The 21,612-nt window shown below is 34.3% G+C and overlaps 1 protein-coding gene across 5 annotated transcripts in view; it reads left to right on the top strand.

Annotated features, from left to right (window-relative positions):
• GALNT13 (polypeptide N-acetylgalactosaminyltransferase 13) overlaps window positions 1–21,612 on the top strand; it is a 733,891-nt gene that overhangs the window by 665,625 nt on the left and 46,654 nt on the right. For 4 of the 5 annotated variants that reach the window (XM_063694846.1, XM_031008835.3, XM_055380885.2 and 1 more), the window contains 2 exons: window positions 4,055–4,194; window positions 17,054–17,152. In XM_063694846.1, coding sequence (XP_063550916.1) covers window positions 4,055–4,194; window positions 17,054–17,152 — 239 coding nt within the window. The remainder of the gene's footprint in view (window positions 1–4,054; window positions 4,195–17,053; window positions 17,153–21,612) is intronic. The other variant, XM_055380888.2, reaches the window with a different exon arrangement.

The following is a 21,612-nucleotide window of genomic DNA, read 5'->3' on the forward strand; positions in this document are numbered from 1 at the left end:
GCATGCAAAACAACAGCTATCCAATGCAATATATGATGTGTATTAAGCAATTATTATATTCCAGTCATTGTACTAAACATTTTCCAGGCATTATTTATTTAGTAGTCACAATATCTTGTAAGATATTATCAGGTAGGATACCTTATCCTTCAAAAAAGATAACTCATCATCCAAAGTTTTTGTTGAGAAGGCAGTGAGCAAAGTGATCTGAAATATGATATCAGATAGTAATAAGTGCCATGGAAAAAATTAAGCATGATAGAGGGATAAAGACAGACCTAGGAAGGTGAGAGAAAGTGATCAATTTTGATAGGAAGGTCAGAATAAACCTGAAGAAGTAAATTTTCAGCAAAGACTTGGACCAAGTAAAGGACAACTCATGAAAGTTGCAGGGTGACAGACAGAAAAAAAGTATAAAGCCTTGAATTGTTGAATTATGAATGAACGTGGGATGTTTGAAGAAATGTAAAGAATGAAAAAAAAGTGGGGCTAGAATGAAGATGTTACTGAAATCTAGTAACACAGACACAGGGGTTCTGTCTGTGTCCTGCTGCTTGCTGCACTGGAAGTCAGTCACCAAGACAACCAGTATTTACAGGGAAGAAGGCTTTAATAGGTTGCTGCAGCCAAGGAGATGGGAAATCAGTCTCAAATTCATCTCTTCAACTGACCAAAATTAGGGGCTGATGTAGCAGGGAAGAAATGTAACCATGTATGGAAAACTAGGAATTAGGGATAAGGAAGAGGAATTGATCAACAAGAAACAGGTGGTTAGGCAATCATGACAGGTGAGGGGGTCTGGTGTCTCACTCTCCAGATGTGGTGATCTGGTAAGTTTCAGTTCCTTTATATTATCTGGTTGGTTTCCTGAGAAAGGAACTTAGATGAGACAAATGTAATTTTCTCAAGTTTCAAGACCAGGAGGGCCATTCTTTCATGTTTATTCAAAAGAAACCATAAACATCACTTCTGTGGGACAGTTGGGCTGGTTTCAAAGTGAGTATAAATGAATTCAAAAAGCCAGCCAAGAGCTATTTTCTAAAGGATCTTCAGGCAATGGTTAAGACAGATTCAATTATTCTTAGTATTATGGAAAATCAAGGTACACTTTTGGGCAGGGGAGTAACATGATTTGATTTGTATTTTAAATATATTGACTAAGGAACAGGTAATAGTGAATAAAATATAGGTAGAGGAATGTAAAATGTTTTGGGGCTAGTTAGGAGACTATTGCAATGCTAGTGTAAGCAAGAGATAGGAGAAGTTAGGACCAGGATGGTAACAGTAGAGTGGCTGAGGATATATTGTGAAGTAGAGCCAACAGGAATTCCTAATGAGTTAAAAATGTATATGTGTGAGAGAAAGAAAATTATTTGTTTTTCCTTGAGAAAATCAGTGGATATTTGTGCTAGATACTGAAATGAAGAACCTTGGAGATGGAGCAAGTTGGAGAATCAAATTTTTGGCTTGTCAAATTTGAGATGCTTAGTATAGATCCCAGTAAAATTGTTGGGCAAACAATTGGATAACCTACTTTGAAGAGGTTTGAGTTGCAGATAAGAGTTTGGGGAACAAGTGAGATTACATATCAAACCATGGATCTGAATAATCTAATTCAGGCTCTACAGTCACTAAATCATACAGTACAAGAAAAGTCTCTCCATCTTGTAGCTGCACCCACTGGGATACAAGTCCTCCTCAGTCCCTGTGGCAAAGGAAAAGAAAGCTCTCATACTTGCTTTCCTATCTTTAAAATCAGAAGTGACATAACCCCTTTCTCTCACAGTTTGTTGGCCAGGAACAGTTAGATGTCCTTACCTAACTGCAGGGACCTGAGAAATGTGGAGGAGTACATGGAGTGTTTGTGAGGACTGTTGTCTCTTAATATGTCTCACTTCTAAGAAGAAAAACATGGATTCAGAGAGAAAAAGCCATTCTCACAAAAATGTTAAGATAGCCCACCATATTTTTTTGTACATTTCTAAAGGTAATTTAGCATAATTATCTAGGATTAGAACAAAAGCAAGTTGCAGTGGAAATGCCAGGGGGCGGCTTAGAGGTGGCAGGATAAGAAGGCTTTTGCTTTATTCAGTAATCTCTATAATTCCCCATTAGCCACTTTTAGCCAAATCTGAAGTGGACAATAAATGTTTTCTCTGACCTCATATAAAATGGTATGCAAATGAAACTTTAAATTTTCATTTCAATCAGATAACTGCTCAAAAAAACCTTCTAGGACTTTATCTTTTAGAGCAGAGGTTGGCCACTGTGACCCATGTGCCAAAACCAGCTCACTGTCCATTTTTTAATGACCCAAGATCTGATTTTAAGTACTTGAGGAAAAGTCAAAAGAATAATATTTCATGACGTGAAAATTATGTGAAATTCATATTTCATTGTCCATAAATAAAGTTTTATTGGAAAACACATGCACAAAGAAACCCTTCTAGGAAGATATTATGGAGCCAGAGCTACCAAATCTTAACATGATGAAAAAGGGAGGATGTTGATATTAAATAAGCTACCTCAATTAAATCCACCCACCTCAAAAATGAAAACAGAACAGTAAAATTGACTATTGAATTAAGTCCTCTGAAGATACAGTGTTTTGCCTCCCCCCCCGCAGGCACAATGACATCTCTTTATATGATTTTGAAGACAATGTATTCAATTATTTCAACTGTAATAATACTTAACATAATGAGAAATTCTTCTAGTGATTTATTTTTGTAAATACTAAATTGTTTTGAGCCTCTTATTTTGAAGGTTGCATTCCGGATTGGAAGTTCTGAATAGAATTATTTCGAAAGCAAATATTTATCTGTTTAAAAAGCCCAAAGACCTTGTTTTTTCTGCCCAAACACCAGCTAGGAAAATCAATATTTTCTCTTGGAAGGAAATGGTTTGGCTGCTTCAGCATCAGAATGCTTTCTAATAACACTATGGCATTTAATTTTGAAAAAACAAAAGTTCTGAAGAGACAAGGAGGTTGGAGCTAGTGAATGATGAGTTTTGAGAGTGTTGCTGCTTTGGAAAATAGTGGCTTGGTAATGCCATTAGTTAAAGACATTTAGATTGTCTAAACACTTGCTCTATTTTAGACAACAATTGGTTGGCTTTGTTACTTGGTTGGGATAGAATATCCTAAATATTAGGCCATTTTGTGCCAGCATGTTGCATAGTGGCCTTAAAGAAGAGAGTTAAACATTGAAATATTTTCAGAATATTCTAAGAAATAATTGCTGTCTTGTCACAGTTATTAGTTATTTCAATCAAATGCCAATATTAATATTGAGCAAACCAAGTTGTCATAAAATTTTATATAAAAATTAGTAGCATTATTATTTCTCAACTAGAAAACATTCTTTTCTGATTTTCAGTGGAAATATTCATTTAAATATCAAATATTCTATTATGTGAAATAAAATTAATCATTTTTCATATATACATGTGAATATATTTCTGTTCATTTGTTTGTTAGTTTGTTTACACTTAGATATTTACTAACTTTTTCAAGGACAATGGTAGCTTAGAATAACTCAATAAATCAATAAAAATTAAGTTTATGGTAACTAGATAGAAGTTCAAGAAAAAGAACATATGTACAGTCTATTATGTGAATTATTCTATATAAATTTCTTATAAAATCTACAGGTGGTGAATAAGTGACTCTATAGGGAAAGTGTGAATATTAACAAAAACATTGGCAGTACTAGAATTTTTTATTAAGGAGAAACAGACATATTACACAGTTCAGTTAAGCTTTGATTATGAGATACTAAATACCAATTTACATTTAGTTAATTATTCAATCTAAGTACAAGTACTTGGTGATAAATATTTGCATTTGAAAAGTCATAACCAATGGGAGAAGTGTTATTTATATCTATTTAATGTACTAATTCGATGGTAGTAAAAATCCAGTGTAGTAGCAGCTGCATATGCAATTGAATTTGCTGAATTATGAAGAAAACTGATAGCAAAGTAAATGTAGTAAAACAGTACTAAAACAAAAATAGCACAAACTGATTTGTGTTTCTCTGAAAAATTCCAGGTGTTGTCAAAGTGGATTATGGAGATGTGTCAGTCAGAAAAACACTAAGAGAAAATCTGAAGTGTAAGCCCTTTTCTTGGTACCTAGAAAACATCTATCCGGACTCCCAGATCCCAAGACGTTATTACTCACTTGGTGAGGTATGAATTATTTATTTTGGTTAAGTTATAAATATATTTTGCAAATGGAGCAATTTCTAAGGAGCTCGGTATTTTTTATGTTATGAAAATGCTGTAAGGGATTTTTAATTAGATCTATTTTAAACAACTTCTCATATTTCAAGGACCATGAAGTCTTCATCATAAGGAATCATAAAAATGAGCAGAAATTTTAACATTGAACAAAAAAAAATTTTTTTTAACGGTTCTAAAGCTTTTGGTCATTTACATTCTTAAAATTTACTATGTACCCCAAACACCTTTTGTTCATGTGGGTTACAACTATTATTAATATTTACTGTATTTAAATTAAAACTGAGAACTTTAAAACCCATTTTTTTAATAATTAAACATTATATAATAAACAATTACATGTTAATGTAAGTAACATATTTTTGAAAAGTTAATTTATTTTTTCCAAGCAAAATCAAGTAATGATAAGAGAGTACCATTGATTGTATTTTTGTAAATTGCATTAATGTCTGGCTTAACAGAAGATAGCTGGATTGTCATATGTGCTTCGGTATTCCATCTATTGCTGCAATACAAGGCAGTCTATTACAATAGCCTCTAGAAAACTCTTATACACTCAGGAGAATGTGAAAGTGAAAACTGCAAGTAATATCTTGGTACTATAACAAAAGTGGTATTGACGTTGTAGACACTCTGAGAACCATTGATCTGCACCATTCTTTTCTACGTATCTATTTTATCTTGAAATACAAAAATGACTTCATTATAACTATACAAACATGTATATAATGTACGTATAATATATAATATATTCATACTATAGATAATTATATATAATATATTCCTGTATTCATCTCATAGATTGATGATTATATATAATATATTCCTATATAGCATATATATCTCAATTGGTCAAAACAAGAATTATATTTCCTTTATGAATTATATCCTCCATATTGATAATTTTCCACTGAATAGGAATCAAAGCTACCTTAATATTGGTTGTGATTAAAGCATTTCAAGAGCAATAAATAGGCCGGGAGCGGTGGTTCACGCCTGTAATCCCAGCACTTCGGGAGGCCAAGGCAGGCGGATCATGAGGTCAGGAGATCAACACCATCCTGGCTAACACAGTGAAACACCGTCTCTACTAAAAATACAAAAAAAAACTTAGCCAGGCGTGGTGGCAGGCACCTGTAGTCCCAGCTACTCGGGAGGCTGAGGCAGGAGAATGGTGTGCACCCAGGAGGCGGAGCTTGCAATGAGCCGAGATCGCACCACTGCACTCCAGCCTGGGCGACAGAGTGAGACTCCAACAACAACAACAAAAAGCAATAAATATGCACTTAGGAAATAATTATCAAGTAAACATATTCTTAGATTTAAAATGCCATTGTTGTAGACCATAATGGTAGAATATCTGAAAATGTATATGGTTTAATCTAATACTTTTTTGGGTCATCTGCCTTAATGCTCTGTAACTTTATAAACATATCTTACTTACAATTAACTAGAAAAAATGAAAGAAAAAAGTACTTGAGGTGACTGGAACCCTAGCTGAATCGTTTTTAATGACTGATTTAAGTGCCATATTCATGCCTTATTGTCCAAGTCTCCACTTCCTCATTAGCCATGTAAATATCTCTCTATAGAGCTTGATTTACATATATTTAACTTTCATCTGAATAACGTAGTGAAAAATTTCATGTGTAATAACATTGATTTTACCACTTTCTAAGTGTATGACTTTAGACTAGTCACTTAGTCCTGCACCTCAAAGTATTTTTTTGTTTGTTTTTATTGGAGAAGGGGGGTATTGTTGCTATCATTTTCAAATGTGTAACATCCTCATGTTGGCACTGATCTCACAGGGATTTATATTTAATGCAGAAAATATACTACAGTGCTTTTTAAAATAGAATAGTCCTTGCATGTTAGTTATTATAAATCACTAAAGATCTCTGATAAAATATCTAATACCCTTATCACTTCATTGAAAATTTGTTTGAACATTCATGAACCTGACTATATCCTCAGAAGAAAGGAGTTTTTCTATTCTTATTATAAAATGTTTCTGTCACTGTTGTCAGAGGACCCAAATCATTAGTAAACATCGATTCCTTTTTCTAAAAGGAGGAATGACCAAGGGCTATAACAGGACAGAAATGAGCAAAGAGGATTTTTGGAAATTCTCTGGGGCCACCAAGGTGACTCCTGAGAAAGACTCAGGGCTCTGTAACAGAACTAGATGTTTAGTTACAAGTTAAAAATCCAATTTTATGCTGTCCTGCACTACATCAAGGAAACCTAATTCACTTTCTAAAATGTAAAAATAAAATATAGTGCGGGCAAATTCCTTTGTACAAACTACTGATTTCAAATTAGCTATCTTCTACAATGGATCAGGTGACCATATTTTAATCTGTAGAAATACTTTAGGAAAAGATTTTAAAGAGAGGAATTGAGCCTTTCATAGCATCTAAAAGAGGCAGTATGGTGTATTGAAAACATTCCAGCCCCTGAAGTCAAGCATAGGAGGGTTCAAATCCTAGCCTTACAGCTTTCATTTTGAGTGGCATTAAGTATCCTCTCTACTACCTCTGTCAACAGAATAAAGATAATAATACTGGGTTATAGTGATGACTGAAGACATAAAACATCTAGCCCAATGCCTGGCAAGAATAGTAGCATACCAGTAGTTACAGTTATTATATCTACCATTTATTGATTTCGTATGCCAACAGTTATTCTAGGTGCTTTAGATGAATTACGTAGAAATTAGAACAACTTTCATGACTTGGATTTTATTATCGCAGGGTTAATAAGGAAACTGACACACAGAAAGTTTATGTGCTTGGCCTATAGGTCACACAGCTAGTTAACTATTGAAGTTAGGATAAATTACGTGCTAGTCCAACACTAAGGCTCACTTTTTCTTATAACTAGAAGGAGAAATAGATGATTTTATTATATTTTAATCATTCAAAATGTTTTTATTAAATAAATAAGAGCATGAAGCTCAGTGTGTTGGCATGTGCCCGTGGTCACAGCTATTCAAGTGGCTGAGGCAGTAGTATGGATTGAGCCCAGGAGTTAAAGACCAGCTGAGTAACATAGTGAGAACCCATCTCTATTTAATAAAAATAAAAAAAGAACTTGAGCTATGTCTTAGTCCATTAGGGCTGCTATACCAAAATACCTTAGATTGGGTAATTTACAAATAATATAAATTTATTTGTCATAGTTCTGGAGATTAGGAAGTCCAAGATCAAGGTGCCAACCGATTTAGTGTCTGGTAAAGGCTTCTAGGATGGCACGTTGTCGCTAAGTCCTCATATGGAAAAAGAGGCAAATGATATATCCTCACACGAACAAAGGGGCAAGACAGCTCCCTTCAACCTCTTTTATAAGGGCACTAATCCCATTCATAAGGATGAAGCCCTCATGACTTACACACTTCCTAAAAGTCTCCACCTCTTGAATCTTCTGATTCATAGTTAGACATGTTATCTCTTGGGCCACTGGTCCTCTTGGCTGCACCTCTTAATACCACTACAATGGGGATTAGATTTCACAGTGAATTTTGGATAAAGGCATTCAGACCATATCAAACTAAACCTTTTGTTATATGTTGAAAATACAAAGTCAAATAAGGAAAGACCTTTACTCTTAAGCCTTTCTACCAAAATAGGGATGCAGAGGTGGGTAGGGCAAGAGAGAATCAAACAAGTAAAGAAATTCAGTAGAAATAAAAGATGCCCTGCATGGGTTATATGGTATAACAGCTGTTTAAAAAACCTGATACATTTAAGAGATAAATTAAGTTCTGTGCTTTCTGGAGTATTAATGTACTGTAGTTTTCCACTTTAAAACTAGCCTTAAAGAAATGCAATCCAGCATCTGTTTCCATGGAAACAGAAGGACAAATTCACCAAGCACTACCTCCTAATTCAATTTTGCATGGCCACGTATACATAATTTAAGATGGACATTTTGATAATGAGTTAGAGTTGAACTGTTAGTGAACAACAGTCATTTTCTAAAGCTTTTTCCTTCTTACTGCCTGTTATTAACCTTTATTGGAAAAATGTAAAAAGATAATCTTTCCTTATGTATAAGGCACTTTCTCTTAAATAATTAGAGTCCCAAAGCAATATCAGGTGTTCAAGCTACTTGCCATCAAAACAAGAACAATATTTCTTTGCAGTATATTCATTTGTACTTCTCACTGAATTTGAAATGAAATTGTGTGGCTTTAACAATTTATATATTTTTAACTTCAATATTTTTCAAACTCTATTTGATATTGCTGTGTATTGGTGAATATAAATGTTTCCTTGTCAATTTCCTTTTATAACTTTCCTTGCTGTATTGGAATATATAGAGGCAAATATGGTATTCAGTTTCTCTATTATATACCATCACCAAAGTCAATAGTTATTGATATCAGATATCTGTATCTTAATTTATTTTATGTTTGCATCTTACTCAAGTAATTGAAATATTACTTTATCCAGCCCATGAATTACATGCAGTTTCCAATGGGAAGTTAAAAGCTGTGCAATTGCTTTGAACTAAAACCTTTAAGTAAGTTAATGAAGCATGTGTCTTTTAGACTCAGTAAGCAGATCATAATGGAATAAGGAAGTTGAGCTCTTCGCAGCATTAAATTCTCTCTTAACTAGCCCTGAAGCTTATGTAGATTTAACATGCTGGGTTCTGATCTTGTAAATTTAAGTGTAAGATTGAAAGAAATGGTATTCTAAAATAGAATGTCTCAGCCCAAATTTTTGGGTTATGACAGGCTTTCTGAAAAAAAAAAATACATTGTGAACTAAAATTGAACACAATCTGAGGGCAAATGAAGGAGATGAGGATTTCAGGAGCCAAGTGACAACTCTTGGTGCTTAAAATTTGCATTTGCATGTTGCTTTGAAGATGTTTCGACATTAGCGTATGCATTTTGTATTGTGTACTTAACCTCAGGGTTTCTTTTTCCTCTTGTATCCTTTAGCCATAGTAAGTAGTTAAAGTTCTTGCCTATATTGGTATTGTATTCCTTAAATATTGGTGAAGAGCAAATTTACATAATGGAAAGTAGACATCCATGAAGCTGCTAGGCTGCAGAGATTAAGGGTAAAATCAGTTACTGCCAAATGCAGAAGCTAAAACGCTTAAAAGTTTACCCGTTCTGTTGGTAATCAGATCTATTTATAGATTCACAGTCTTCTTGGCCCTTTAATAGGATGACCAGCAAGAAAGCCTTATTTTAGGTGACTTACGTAAATGAGGACATTTTTCTGTTCATTTTATTTCCAAAATTCTTGGGGACTCAGTAGCTAATTTTTATCCCAGGGTTTCTGAATATGTGTATGTGTAAGGAGAATATGTCACCCTTTATTGGATGGCTACCTTAAAGTATGTTGGGCTAGGTAACTCACCTGTGAACAAAGCGAGCTATTTTTATTACTTGAAAATATTGTATTTTTTTAACTTCATATTTCTGATAAACTAAAATTCATTCTAATTTTATTACTTAAATGTGTATTGGCACAAACAGCTGCAACAAACTATATGCTAAATGAATAAGTTTGGCATTTATTCAATTCTCTCAGGATTTTGGTTGTCACTGTTTTTGTTATCCACCAAATAAATTAAACTGTTTATTTTTCTATGTTCTTTACTTTTGGGGGGAAGGTGTTTCAGATATCAGATAACAATAATTTTTGAATCTCACAGTCATTAATCAAGGACCTTCTAAATCCAGTTCTGCATAAGTGAAGTCAACTTGAATTGTTTCAATATACAGATTTTGTTCTCATCTTTCTGATTTATTCACAATTAGATTTAACAGAAAATATACTTTAAATGCATATCCACAAGAGCAATCATATTATGGAAATATTAACATTCAGCTCTGGAATTCACTGCAAATGTGCTTATTTCTGTCTTTACAAAGAAAAGAGAAAACAAATGAGGTTGACATTTGTAAAATAATGATAAAAAGTAACATGCAATTGAAGGATAAACGTATGTTGGGATAATTAAAGTAAAATAATGCTAGTTTAAGTTTAGACTGTCTTATCTTTAGAATGGATTTTCTATGAGTTTTTAAAACGGAAAGATTGGTGGTGGAGGCGTGGGCAGTATATATCTCTCTTTTAGAAATGGAATTCTCATTGCTACTTGCTTTTACATTCCAGCAGAGGGAGCAAAAGCTAGTGAACAAATTATATAAGTGATACGAACATTACCAATGATGCTGCAATGCACAGAAACATTTAGAAAAAGTCTTGCTGATTTCAAACATCAAAACACAAGTGGGAAAAATGCCCTCAAGTTTGTGTCATTAAGAATTGTTTTCAAGCAATAAAAGATTATGTGTAAACATAGAAATCTCAAAGCAGACAGCCAATTAAAGTTAAAACTATCTTGGCCTTGTGCCATATATTCAAAGCTCTACCGTAACATAAAGAATGAGTCAAAAAAGTTTACCAGATCTTATAGCTACCAGTGTGCGCTACTATTTTGATTCAAGTTCTGAAACAGACTTTGTAAAGAATTTTTAATGGATAAAGTTCTTTAGTTGTTGGTTGCTTTGATTTTTCTCAGGATTAATGACATGACCAAGCCATTGTTACTGTCAGGTAATATGGTACCGGTGACAAAATTGCATCTTTTCTGAAATTTTACTTCTTCCCTTGAACAACATTCTTTGTGAATATATATTTGAGGTCTCAAGGTGTTCTTAGAAAAGTTCTGATTTTAAAATTATACATGATCATCCTAAATTTGATTATCCTTTGCATCTCAAAAGATGAGATCCATAGTTTCAACTCTCCCATATGCTAGTATTGAGATACATGTTAAGATTTGTTTGTTAAGAATTGTTAGAAAACACCAGTGACCATTTTTGTATTTTGAAGACAATATAGCACATGCCTACAGGGTTGGGCTTGCTCACTCGGGAACAATTTATGTGCTTCTATCTGCCCCCTAGGTGTGCATGGCTTTAAAAAAAATCTGAATGTTTTAGGCCTAGTGATAAAAACCTTTCAGATTTTAGGCCAGGCATGGTGGTTTATGCCTGTAACCTAGCACTTTGGGAGGCCGAGGCAGGCGGATCACTTGAGATCAGGAGTTTGAGACCAGCCTGGCCAGTATGGTAAAACCGCATTTCTATTACAAATACAAAAATTAGGCAGTTGTGATGGAATTCCATGCCTGTAGTCCCAGCTAATTGAGAGACTGAGACATGAAAATCACTTGAACCTGGGAGTTGGAGGTTGCAGTGATCTGAGATCACACTGCTGCACCCCAGCCTGGGTGACAGAGCTGGACTCCGTCTCAAAAAAAACAAAAACGAAAAAAAAAGCTTTCAGATATTGTCTCTATCCCAGGTGATATGTCCCTCTTATTTGTTTAAGATGGCAATTGATATCCTGATTTCCTGACACTCTGTCCTCCACACTGCTTATCTCTCAGGTCACCCTGGACATAGATAGAAATTATTTGCCTGACCTCAGCTTATCAGGATAGCACTAAGCATAAAGAATACTTTGTTTTTAGGCTTTTTGACCTGGTCCCCCAGGCCTAATACCAGGTTGCCTTTATGTATCTTGTTTCATGTGTCTTCACCTGTTGTCTAGATAACCTCTGGTTAGCTCTGTTCAAGCAGAACTGAGTCCTCCCTTGCTCCTTCCAGGCCTCCATTCTAACAAACACTGCCTGCCTGTCTGGAAGTCAGGACTGGCAATTCCCAGACTCAGTAGAATACCTTTACGTTTTGTTTTGGCAAATTAGTTAACCTCTCTGTATCTTAATGTTTTTGTTTGTAAAACGGGAGTAATAGGTTGGCACATACAATTCAAATAGTTTCTAATTTATATTATTATTATCATCATATTGGAGGTGGTAGTGGTTGTCTCTCTTTTCTCCCTGTGGCAGGTTTCCTAAACCATTGACTCCTGTCTGTTGCTATTCTCCCAGATTCTACATCCAGCCAGACTTGAATTCAGTTCCTATTTTGTATCCACTTAGCACCTGCTGCATTCTGAAGGACAAGTAATATTACACATCCACAAACTACAAAACCACATTGAATGTGGAGTAGTTAGAATGTGCCAGAAATAGGATAGGCTTCTTTTCATGCAGTCCCCAAGATAAGTCTATTCTGGAATTCTGGAAAAATTGGTGGCAGCAATGACATTATGTGTGAATCTCTGAATTTTCCCATTAAAACAGAAAACGACTAGAACAGCAAAACTTAAAAAAATGATAAACAATTTTGACAACAAATTTAGGTGGCAAAGTGTTCTCACAAATTCTCAAATATGAGCTGACATTGTCATGACCCACATGATACTACAATTTTTGCAGGAGACAACAGAGGAAAGCAATGAGGTATTTGATGGAAACGAGGTCAGGATAACACCCAATTTTCTAATAGATACTCATGAGAAATTGTTTCAGGCCAATTGGATAATAGTAGCTGAAAATGGGAGAAGTACTTCGCAGGTGAGAAAAAAAACTCCTCTCTAATACCTGAAGGGTCTGAACAGTCTGCAGTCTGTGAATTCTTGAAACTCACTAGCTGAAGCTCCTTCTCAGAAGACACTTCGGGAAATAAAGCCCAACTAGAGTGGGAGGAAAAGGAGATGAATGGTCCAGATTAAAATGGGTGAGGTAAATGGGGTCAGGAGGTCTCAAGAAATAGAAGGGTAATTTTTTTTTAACACTTCAAAAACTACAGAAAAAGGTGTTCTATACTTGTGAAATTAGAAATAGTCTTTTGATCAATCATTTCCCCTTAAAAGACTAGGAAAATTGATCTTATGCAAAAAAGGAAAGAAGGAAGAACAAAAGGAAGAGAGAAAAGAAAAACTAGAAAAGCATGACTGATGTAAGAAATAGTAAGAAGTAGAATGGTATCTCTGCAAACAATGCAAGCACACCAGTACTTTATGCTCATAAGACAGAGGAAAAGTGTAATCTAATATTTCAAAAGATGCTAAAATAAATGCTGTAAATGATAGAATATAGAAAAGAACAACGTAAATCAAATTTAGAAAAACTGAAATGCGCAACTATAATGCAGGAAAGAATTAGAAATCAAAGACTAAATCATTTCAGAAATGAAGGCCAAACTTGTAAGAACACATGAGTGAATAATACCAAGAGAGCATGCCATAAGAATTTTAGAAAAGAAAAAGGAGCAACTAAAAAAATAAAAATTGGAAACTAAATTGTTCAATTGAAAGTGACACATATAGAAGATAAGCAACAAGACCCAAAATATTAGGATTTCCTAAAGAGAAAAACCAATGAAATAAAATGAACATTAATAACTATAGGCAGGGTGCAGTGGCTCACACCTGTAATCCCAGCACCTTGGGAGGATGAGGCTGGTGGATTACCTGAGGTCAGGATTTCGAGACCAGCCTGACCAATATGATGTAACCCCATCTCTTCTAAAAAAAAAAAAAAAAAAAAAAAAAAAAATTGACCAGGTGTGATGGTGGGCGCCTGTAATCCAGCTACTTGGGAAGCTGAGGCAGAGAATTGCCACCACTGCACTCCAGCCTGGGTGACAGAGTGAGACTCTATCTCGAAAAATAAAATAATGACTATAATTCCGGGAAACTTTTCTGAAAATAAAATTGCAACGATATTGTGAAAAGGAACACTACATCCCTGCAAGAGTGATCCATAATGAGTAATGTCAAGATACATTGTAGTAAATCTCCCAAACTTAAAAGATAAAAAAATCAGTTTGGCTTTGAGGGAAGTAGATACTTGTAAGAATTAAGGGGGGGGATATCCCAGATTGTCATCAGAGTTTTCAAAGGAATCCTTTACTCTGGAAGTAAATGGAGTAACATTTAAAAGGTAGTCAAGTTTGGTGAGTCATGGATTTTAGATCTATCAAAGTGATTTTCAAGTATAGCAGCCACAGATATAATTATCAACATGCAAGAACTCAAGACTATGTTCCTGGTAAATAGAAATAGCATTTGCCCACTCGTTCAGGCCCAAAGCTTGGCATGTTTCTTGATGTCTTTATTTGTCTTATAACTCACATTCGATTCAATGGAAGGTTCCAGTGGCTCTACCTTCAAAATATATCTGAAATTGGACCTTCCACCCCCATTGTTATTCTGTTAATCACCATCATCTCTTGCTGGCATGACTACAGTGGCCTCCTTCCTTGTTTCTCTGCTTCCAGTGTTTCCTCCCTCTAATCTGCTCTTTGCACAACAGCCACAATAAGCTACTATTATACCATGCCTATGCTAAAACTCTCATGATTCCTTACATTACTTAGTCTGGGATACCTCTCTAACCTGCCCCTTGCTCACTGCAGTGGTGGTACAAGGCTAGTCCGTTATTTCACTCAGTACTGTCCAACTACAGGGAGCATCCATTTGCTGTTCCCCTGCCCCAAATGTCCTTCCATAGATGAAAATATGGTTGCTCTCCTCTTCATTAAACGTCTTTTCAAGTGTCTTTATTCCAACTGACCTTTCCTTTCTAAAATAGTACCATCTCCTTCACTTTATCTACCCTTACTATGCTTTATATTTCTTCACAGGACTTCTTGATTTTCTGACATATTAGAAATCTATTTATTTGTTGCTCTCTTCCCTTCTAAAACATAAGCTTTATGAAGGAAGAGACTGTGTTTATTTTGTTCCTTTCTGTCTCCTCAGCACCTCAGGTAGTGCCTGGTATGAGATATACATTTTCCTGATACTACTACTCAATTGAATAAATGAATTCACAAGAGGTGTTACATACTAAAACATTAAAGTGTTATCTTTTGTAGAAAATAGATCAATAATAGGTTGTTACTGAAGGCAAAATATTTTGGAGCCATTCTTAAAGGTTTTTCTTAATTTGTCAAAGAGTAAGAGGGCATGCATCTCCGATAAGTCCCTTTCCAGTACCACTGTCAGAGTATGTACTAGGCTGAATATGGCTTTGAATTTTCTGCTTTCCAGCAAAGACAGAAAGCCTTACAAACAATTCAAGCTGTAACCCCTGTAATTATTAATTAGTGCCTATTCAAGTACCATGTATCTAGCAGAGATTCTTCTAATCAGATTGCATACCTTACATCTAAAAATGAATTAGTCATTTTGTGAGATATGTATTTCTCTAAGTATAATGGCATTATACTGTCCTACACTCTTTTAGGAACTAAATAGCAATAATGTATAATCTTATTTTCAAGAAATCTTCCTTTTATGAAAAGTCAATAAAATCTGATGTAAGGGATTTAAAAATAATTCAACTTATATAATTTGATCAGACTATGTGCAACCTATACCATCCTATTTACTACGTCATACTACAATTTATCAGTTATTACCTTCCTTAATCCTCTCCAGCTGCAGGTCCTGAAAGGCCTTTTGCCTATAGGTTCAATCCCTTCTAGTGTCTGGACCACCTGAAATCAGATGGAGAATATATTTTAGCCCTGTATGAACTGGTACGGGTTTTGCTTCTAGAAGCCCGTGCCCTGTCCTTGTAATATTCAGTGTGTGTTTTGTCTTTTTTAATGGGTTGCTGCTCAGATTTTTTTATGAAAACACATATAACTGCTCTAAATCTCAGCCCCTTGAAACAGGGCTTGATGACTCTGTCCAGTTTTTTCTAACTTTTACCAAATGGGAATTCTGATCATACTATTCTCAGTTATTGATGGGGGCCTTAATGCAAGTCATACCACTTTCCCCAACTCCAGGCACTAGTACTTGGCCATGAGGTTCTGCACCACAGAAAAAGCGAATTGTATAAACCAAATTCATCCTCTATATGTTTATGTAATAAGTTTCTCATCTTATTCATTAGCCAATGTGAGGAAACATGTACTCAGAGCATAGATAAGTAAATATATGTGTCCAATAATTCTACCAAGTGAACAGTAAAATATGCATGTCTATGGTTCAGAGATACAAACTTTTCAAAAGCAGAGTGGACAAGCATAAATACATACTTGGGGTTGAGACTAAGTAAAAATCTGAAATATCCCATTTATTAGAAGGTTGAAGGTTTTTTCTTTTTTGCATTCATTTGTTCTTGATTCAGTCAGATTAGTATCTTTAAAGTCAATTATTGGTTTTGTAATTACATTTGGCACAAATATGTATTAACTTTATGTTAATTATGGGACTAATGCCATGTTTGAATGTAAACCAAGAACTTTATGTCTGTAGTCAGCAATTCAATCTTGCTTTTGAGGAATTTGTAATGTGAAATCACTGTTTAGCGTTGTAATAGCTTTCCTTAGGGTCAAGCACTTCCCAGTAAGTTTGACATTAGGCATGAAAGAAGATGCATGAAAATGTTTTACTCACAGATATAAACAGTGTAATCTTTGTTAACACACAGAATGGAACATACAGTAATGAAGCAATCTAAAAAGAACATAAATTTCAATATTTAGCCAATTTGTTTTTATTTCCTTCCATGCAATAGTATAGGAGTTCAAGAATAGTCGATGGTTATTTGAGTGGAATATGAAAAGTGTGTCCTAATTTTCAGAGGATTTGGGGAAGAATTCCTAATTCATAATATGCAGCTGCTTCCTTCTTCTATGATACTATGCTATAAACAGGGAATGTTTCTTGATTAGATGCCAATGCCAATTCTGTTCAACAACTTCAGGAGGAGTTTAGAAATGTATACAGGTTAAGAATGGACAGAGAAAAAGACAAATATTTAAAGCAATATGTTTTTCTTGGAGAAATTTTCTTATGAAGTTGTATTATTCAGTTAACAATAGATAGTAACATAAGAAGGATTTGATGCCTTAAATAACTGTCTGATTTATGTTTTATCCCCCCCTTTTGTGTGTTTCCTTTAGATAAGAAATGTTGAAACCAATCAGTGTTTAGACAACATGGGCCGCAAGGAAAATGAAAAAGTGGGTATATTCAACTGTCATGGTATGGGAGGAAATCAGGTAAACTCTCCCTTTTTATCAGCTTCATATTTTAGAGGAAAAATATTGTTAAAACTATCAGTGGAGACCATGGCTCACATGTTAATAACTATAAACTGAGCTTAATAAATAAATGTGCACTCAAATCTAGAACTAATTTGGCTACTTTATTGTCCCAAGGATCTTAAAGGAGAGCTGAAAAATTAAAAAGAGCAACACTTTCAGTGTGCCTACAGTTAATGAAGATATCCAAATATTTTAGACACATCTCATTTTATCATGTATTAGCAAATGAGGAGTACATTTTATTACTGAATATAGAAAATAATTCCTCAACATCTGTGATGTTTTCCCAATGGTTATTATTATCCATTTCTTTTCAGATTTTTATGTATGTTATGATGTTTAAGAGCTTTTGAAGTTTAATAAAATGTTTAAGTATATAGTTCAGTGTTGAAAGCTGACTAAAAGTCTTAGACAGCTTTTCTTGTGTGTGACAAGAGTTCTTGTGCTCTCCTTAAGCACTGGAAAATAGCTTTCCATGGTGGGCCACATGGAGGCTATTTGGCTGTGAGTCTTCAGGACAGAGATATTTTACTGCCATGGCCACTTTGAGAGGTAGAATTTGGAGTTCCTGGGAACTATACCAACAAAGCAGAGTTTGAGGTAGCTGATGCCCTGTAAACAAGTTATCTACAGAAGTTTAGGAGAACCAAAAGTTTTTTATCCAGAGGTAGAATTTCTGAGTTAGTGTGAACCGAGGTTGCAAAAGTTATCCTGTCCAGCACAATTATGGTTATATTTGTGTCAAGATTTATTACAAAAATACTTGTTGATTCTTATACTATAAAGAAGAAAATGAACTCTGTTGAGTTTTGGCACACCATACTTCAAACAGAGCCTGTGTTATTTAATGGAGAACATTAAAAGGAAGTTTCTCCCTTAAAAATTCTTAATTTAAAAAAATCCTAATTAGTGTTCCAAACAGTCAATTTGAGCAAGAAAATATTTAAACCAAATTTCTAAATTACAGCATGGGAAATTGACCTTGTGGAGGAAGAGGATAGAAACAACATAGGCAGACTAATGACAAAGCATTCAGAAATGATTCCATTTATTGTTTCACTGATTCATAATGAATGTGACGGGCCTCTACTGCCAAAAACCAATGAAGTCCTGATGAATTCAGCTGGAAACAACAAAATGCTTAACTATAAGAGGACTAAATGTGTGAGGGTTTAATTTTCTCACATAATAAGGATTCTGACATTTGTTTAGGACCTTAATGATTTCATAAAGAAACCAAAAACTTTATATCTTTCCATTCTTTAGTGTTTAGAGTTAACTTTTATCATCAGCTGGTCAGAAGAGGACTACTGAAATTCCAGACATCATGTCCACATTCAAGGCAGGAATATCAAAGTCAGGGAAGAACTGCAATAGCCATATCTGTTTTTCTTTTAGGAAAAGCAAAAGCCTTCCTAGAGGCTCTACACATCTCAGTGTATCTCTCTTTAGGTAAAAATGTTACTTGCACATCCCTAGTACAACAAAACACTGAATATTTAACCCCACACTCACAAGTAGCTGCTTCTCACAGTTCATTTACCAAGATATTGGGGGGACATTTAGAAGTGCCAGCCATAATCTGTTTAAACAACTTATGGCAAAAAATTCAGCTAATTATCTGCTCCATAATGTCATACAGAATTTAAAGAAACACTACTTATGAAATCTCTCTCATTCTATTGCTTATGAAAATGAGAAAGGTACCCCAGGTGAATTCTCTACATAGAATCATTACAGTGTCATATTAAAAATTACTTTATTCATCTGCACGTTTTCAAATACCCAGAAATAAGCTATCTCACTGTACTGCAAACTTCTTGCTGGCAATCCTGTATCTTACTCCCGTTTTCATACCCAGCACCTGCTGCAGTCTTGGGACATGGTGAGCACCTAACGAATACTAGGCAAGTAAATAGATGAAAGATTGTATGGTCAGAACAGTAGATTTGTACCTTAGAACTTTGTAGACATTGCCAAGAAATAATGAGCTGTTATTTTCATAGTAACTAAAAGTATATAAAAACAGCTCAGGGATTCATAAAGAAAGTGATCAAATAATAATAAGCATAAAATCTATCCCTACTTTTATTCTAATGTGCTCTAAAAGATCAATTTAATAACAAGATAAAAATTAAAACCATTATTTTTCTATCTACATACTTAATTGCACATACACACACACACACACACACACACACACACACACACACACACAGATGTTTTTGGAGCCCTTTTTGTTAAAACACAAACAATGGAAACAATTCAGTATTTACCAAGAGGGGAATGGTTAAATAAAGCATGGTATACACATAGTATAGAAAGCTGTATACCATCAAAATGACTGAGGGAGGTCTGCATGTGTGTCACTAGAACTTCAAAAGAGAAAAACAATCCAGACAACTTATTTTCAATAATCTCATTTATGAAAAAATATTTGAACATTTTTCTATATATAGTATCTGTATATTTATATGGATGCTATGTAATCTATTACAAATCTATAAAAATCTATCTGGAATATAGATTGTATCTGGCGAGTGGATATCTGGAAAGAAGACTGAGTTGGAAAAGAAATTTTCCTTTTTACCGCACATTTTTCTGCATACAGTAGTACATGTATTTCCTTCATAATTAAATAAGAATGGGGAAATTTAAACTATTGAGACTAGAAGAACATTGTTGTGTTGCATTACCCCGATCTGATTAATTGGGTAACTTATGGCAAGTTACATAATATTTTTGAGCTTTGATATTGATTGTCCATAAAATGAACAAAAGATTTCACTCAAATTTTTTCTAACACTAGGAAAATTCATTAAAAAAATTAACACTAAACATGGCACATACTAAACATGCAATGTGTATTGATCCATTGCCATTAATTAGCCCCTTTACTTGTTATTTCTATTGATGTTGTTAACTCTCTTATTTCTGAAATTAAAAAATGTTCGTTCAGTGGCTAATGTTACAGGCAAGATAAAAGCACAACACTTCATTTGGTATTGTTGATTTTAAAACAATGAACAACCTGTCCTGTAACTCTAACAAATACAGATTATGGAAAAATTTAACCATCATATAAAACTCAATTATTATGAATTCTGCTCTGATGGAATTCAATATTTCTAAGATAATTAATACTAGAAACCTGTTTCAGGTTTTGTCTTTCTCACTTTAATAAAAAACAGATTTTAGAATTTTATTCTCAGAATTACCCTCCCTGGTTTTATTGCTATTGTTTTATGTTACCATGGAAGCAGCATTTATTTTTATGGTTATTTAGTTTTGACTGTTTTATAAGTAGCCCCCAACCCATAAAAATCACTCAAGCTTCTCTCTCTTGCTTTTACACAAAAATCATAACAAATGTTAAAATCCTTTTTTAACTTAGTTACATTTCTAAAAATAGGTATTTTTTTTTTTGTTTGTCGACAATTATACCTTAACCATTTCTCCTTGCATAGGAGTTTTGATAGTTCAGGGGTTTTTTAAGGCCTTGGAAACATCAGGAAGAAACTTACTTTTCAGTAGTTGTTAGAAATAATTTTCTTAAACACTCAGATTTCCAGCAAAATCTAAATGGAGTTAATGAAAGTTTTTGTAGCAGGAATACTGCAAAAGCTAACAACTGGAGAATTATTATTCAATTCAACATGACCATTTTGAAGTGCTCTTTTTTTAAAGCCTTATAAATAAGAACCATTTTACTCAAAGAATAACAAAATTTAGCACTCCATTTATATCTATTCTTGCAATGATTTCTTTTCATTGTCAAGCAACTTCATGATAATCATTAACACTTTGAAGAGAATAAGAATAATTTGATTAACTTGAATATAAACTTTTACAAGTGAAAGACAGAAGTTACAATTTACTGAAATAAAGTATAGCAGTTGTGAGTGTGTCTTCTCTGTACTTCTGAAAGATGGCATGGATTCCTGGAAGCACTTCCATGTCCCGTACAATGTTAATGACTCAGATTTACATGTACAGCCCCAACCTCTCTCCTGAGCTCCAGAGTCTATAGCCAGTTAATTATCGTTAATGTCTGCAGACATCTCAAACCCACCTGTTTCCAAACTGAACTCGTTTCCTTTCCTTTGACACAATCATCCAAAATGGAAACCTAACATAGAAACTTACTTCTGAAGTCCGATTAGTCACCAAATCCCAACACTTCTATGGAAAAATGTCCCTACATCTTAGTCCTTTTATAACCAGGATCTCTGCCTTTGTTCTAGCCTATATCTACTTTTACCCATATGGATTTAACACCTCATTATTTTCATGACTCATAATTCATGCTACATTAGTTTAACATCTCATTAAATATTCAGCAGCTTTCCACTGCCCAAAGAATAGAAGCCAAATTCTTTCCTATGATATACAAAACCCCTCATAATTGTATCCCC

This window comes from Gorilla gorilla, chromosome 11, assembly GCF_029281585.2.
Source record: "Gorilla gorilla gorilla isolate KB3781 chromosome 11, NHGRI_mGorGor1-v2.1_pri, whole genome shotgun sequence".
NCBI lineage: Eukaryota > Metazoa > Chordata > Mammalia > Primates > Hominidae > Gorilla > Gorilla gorilla.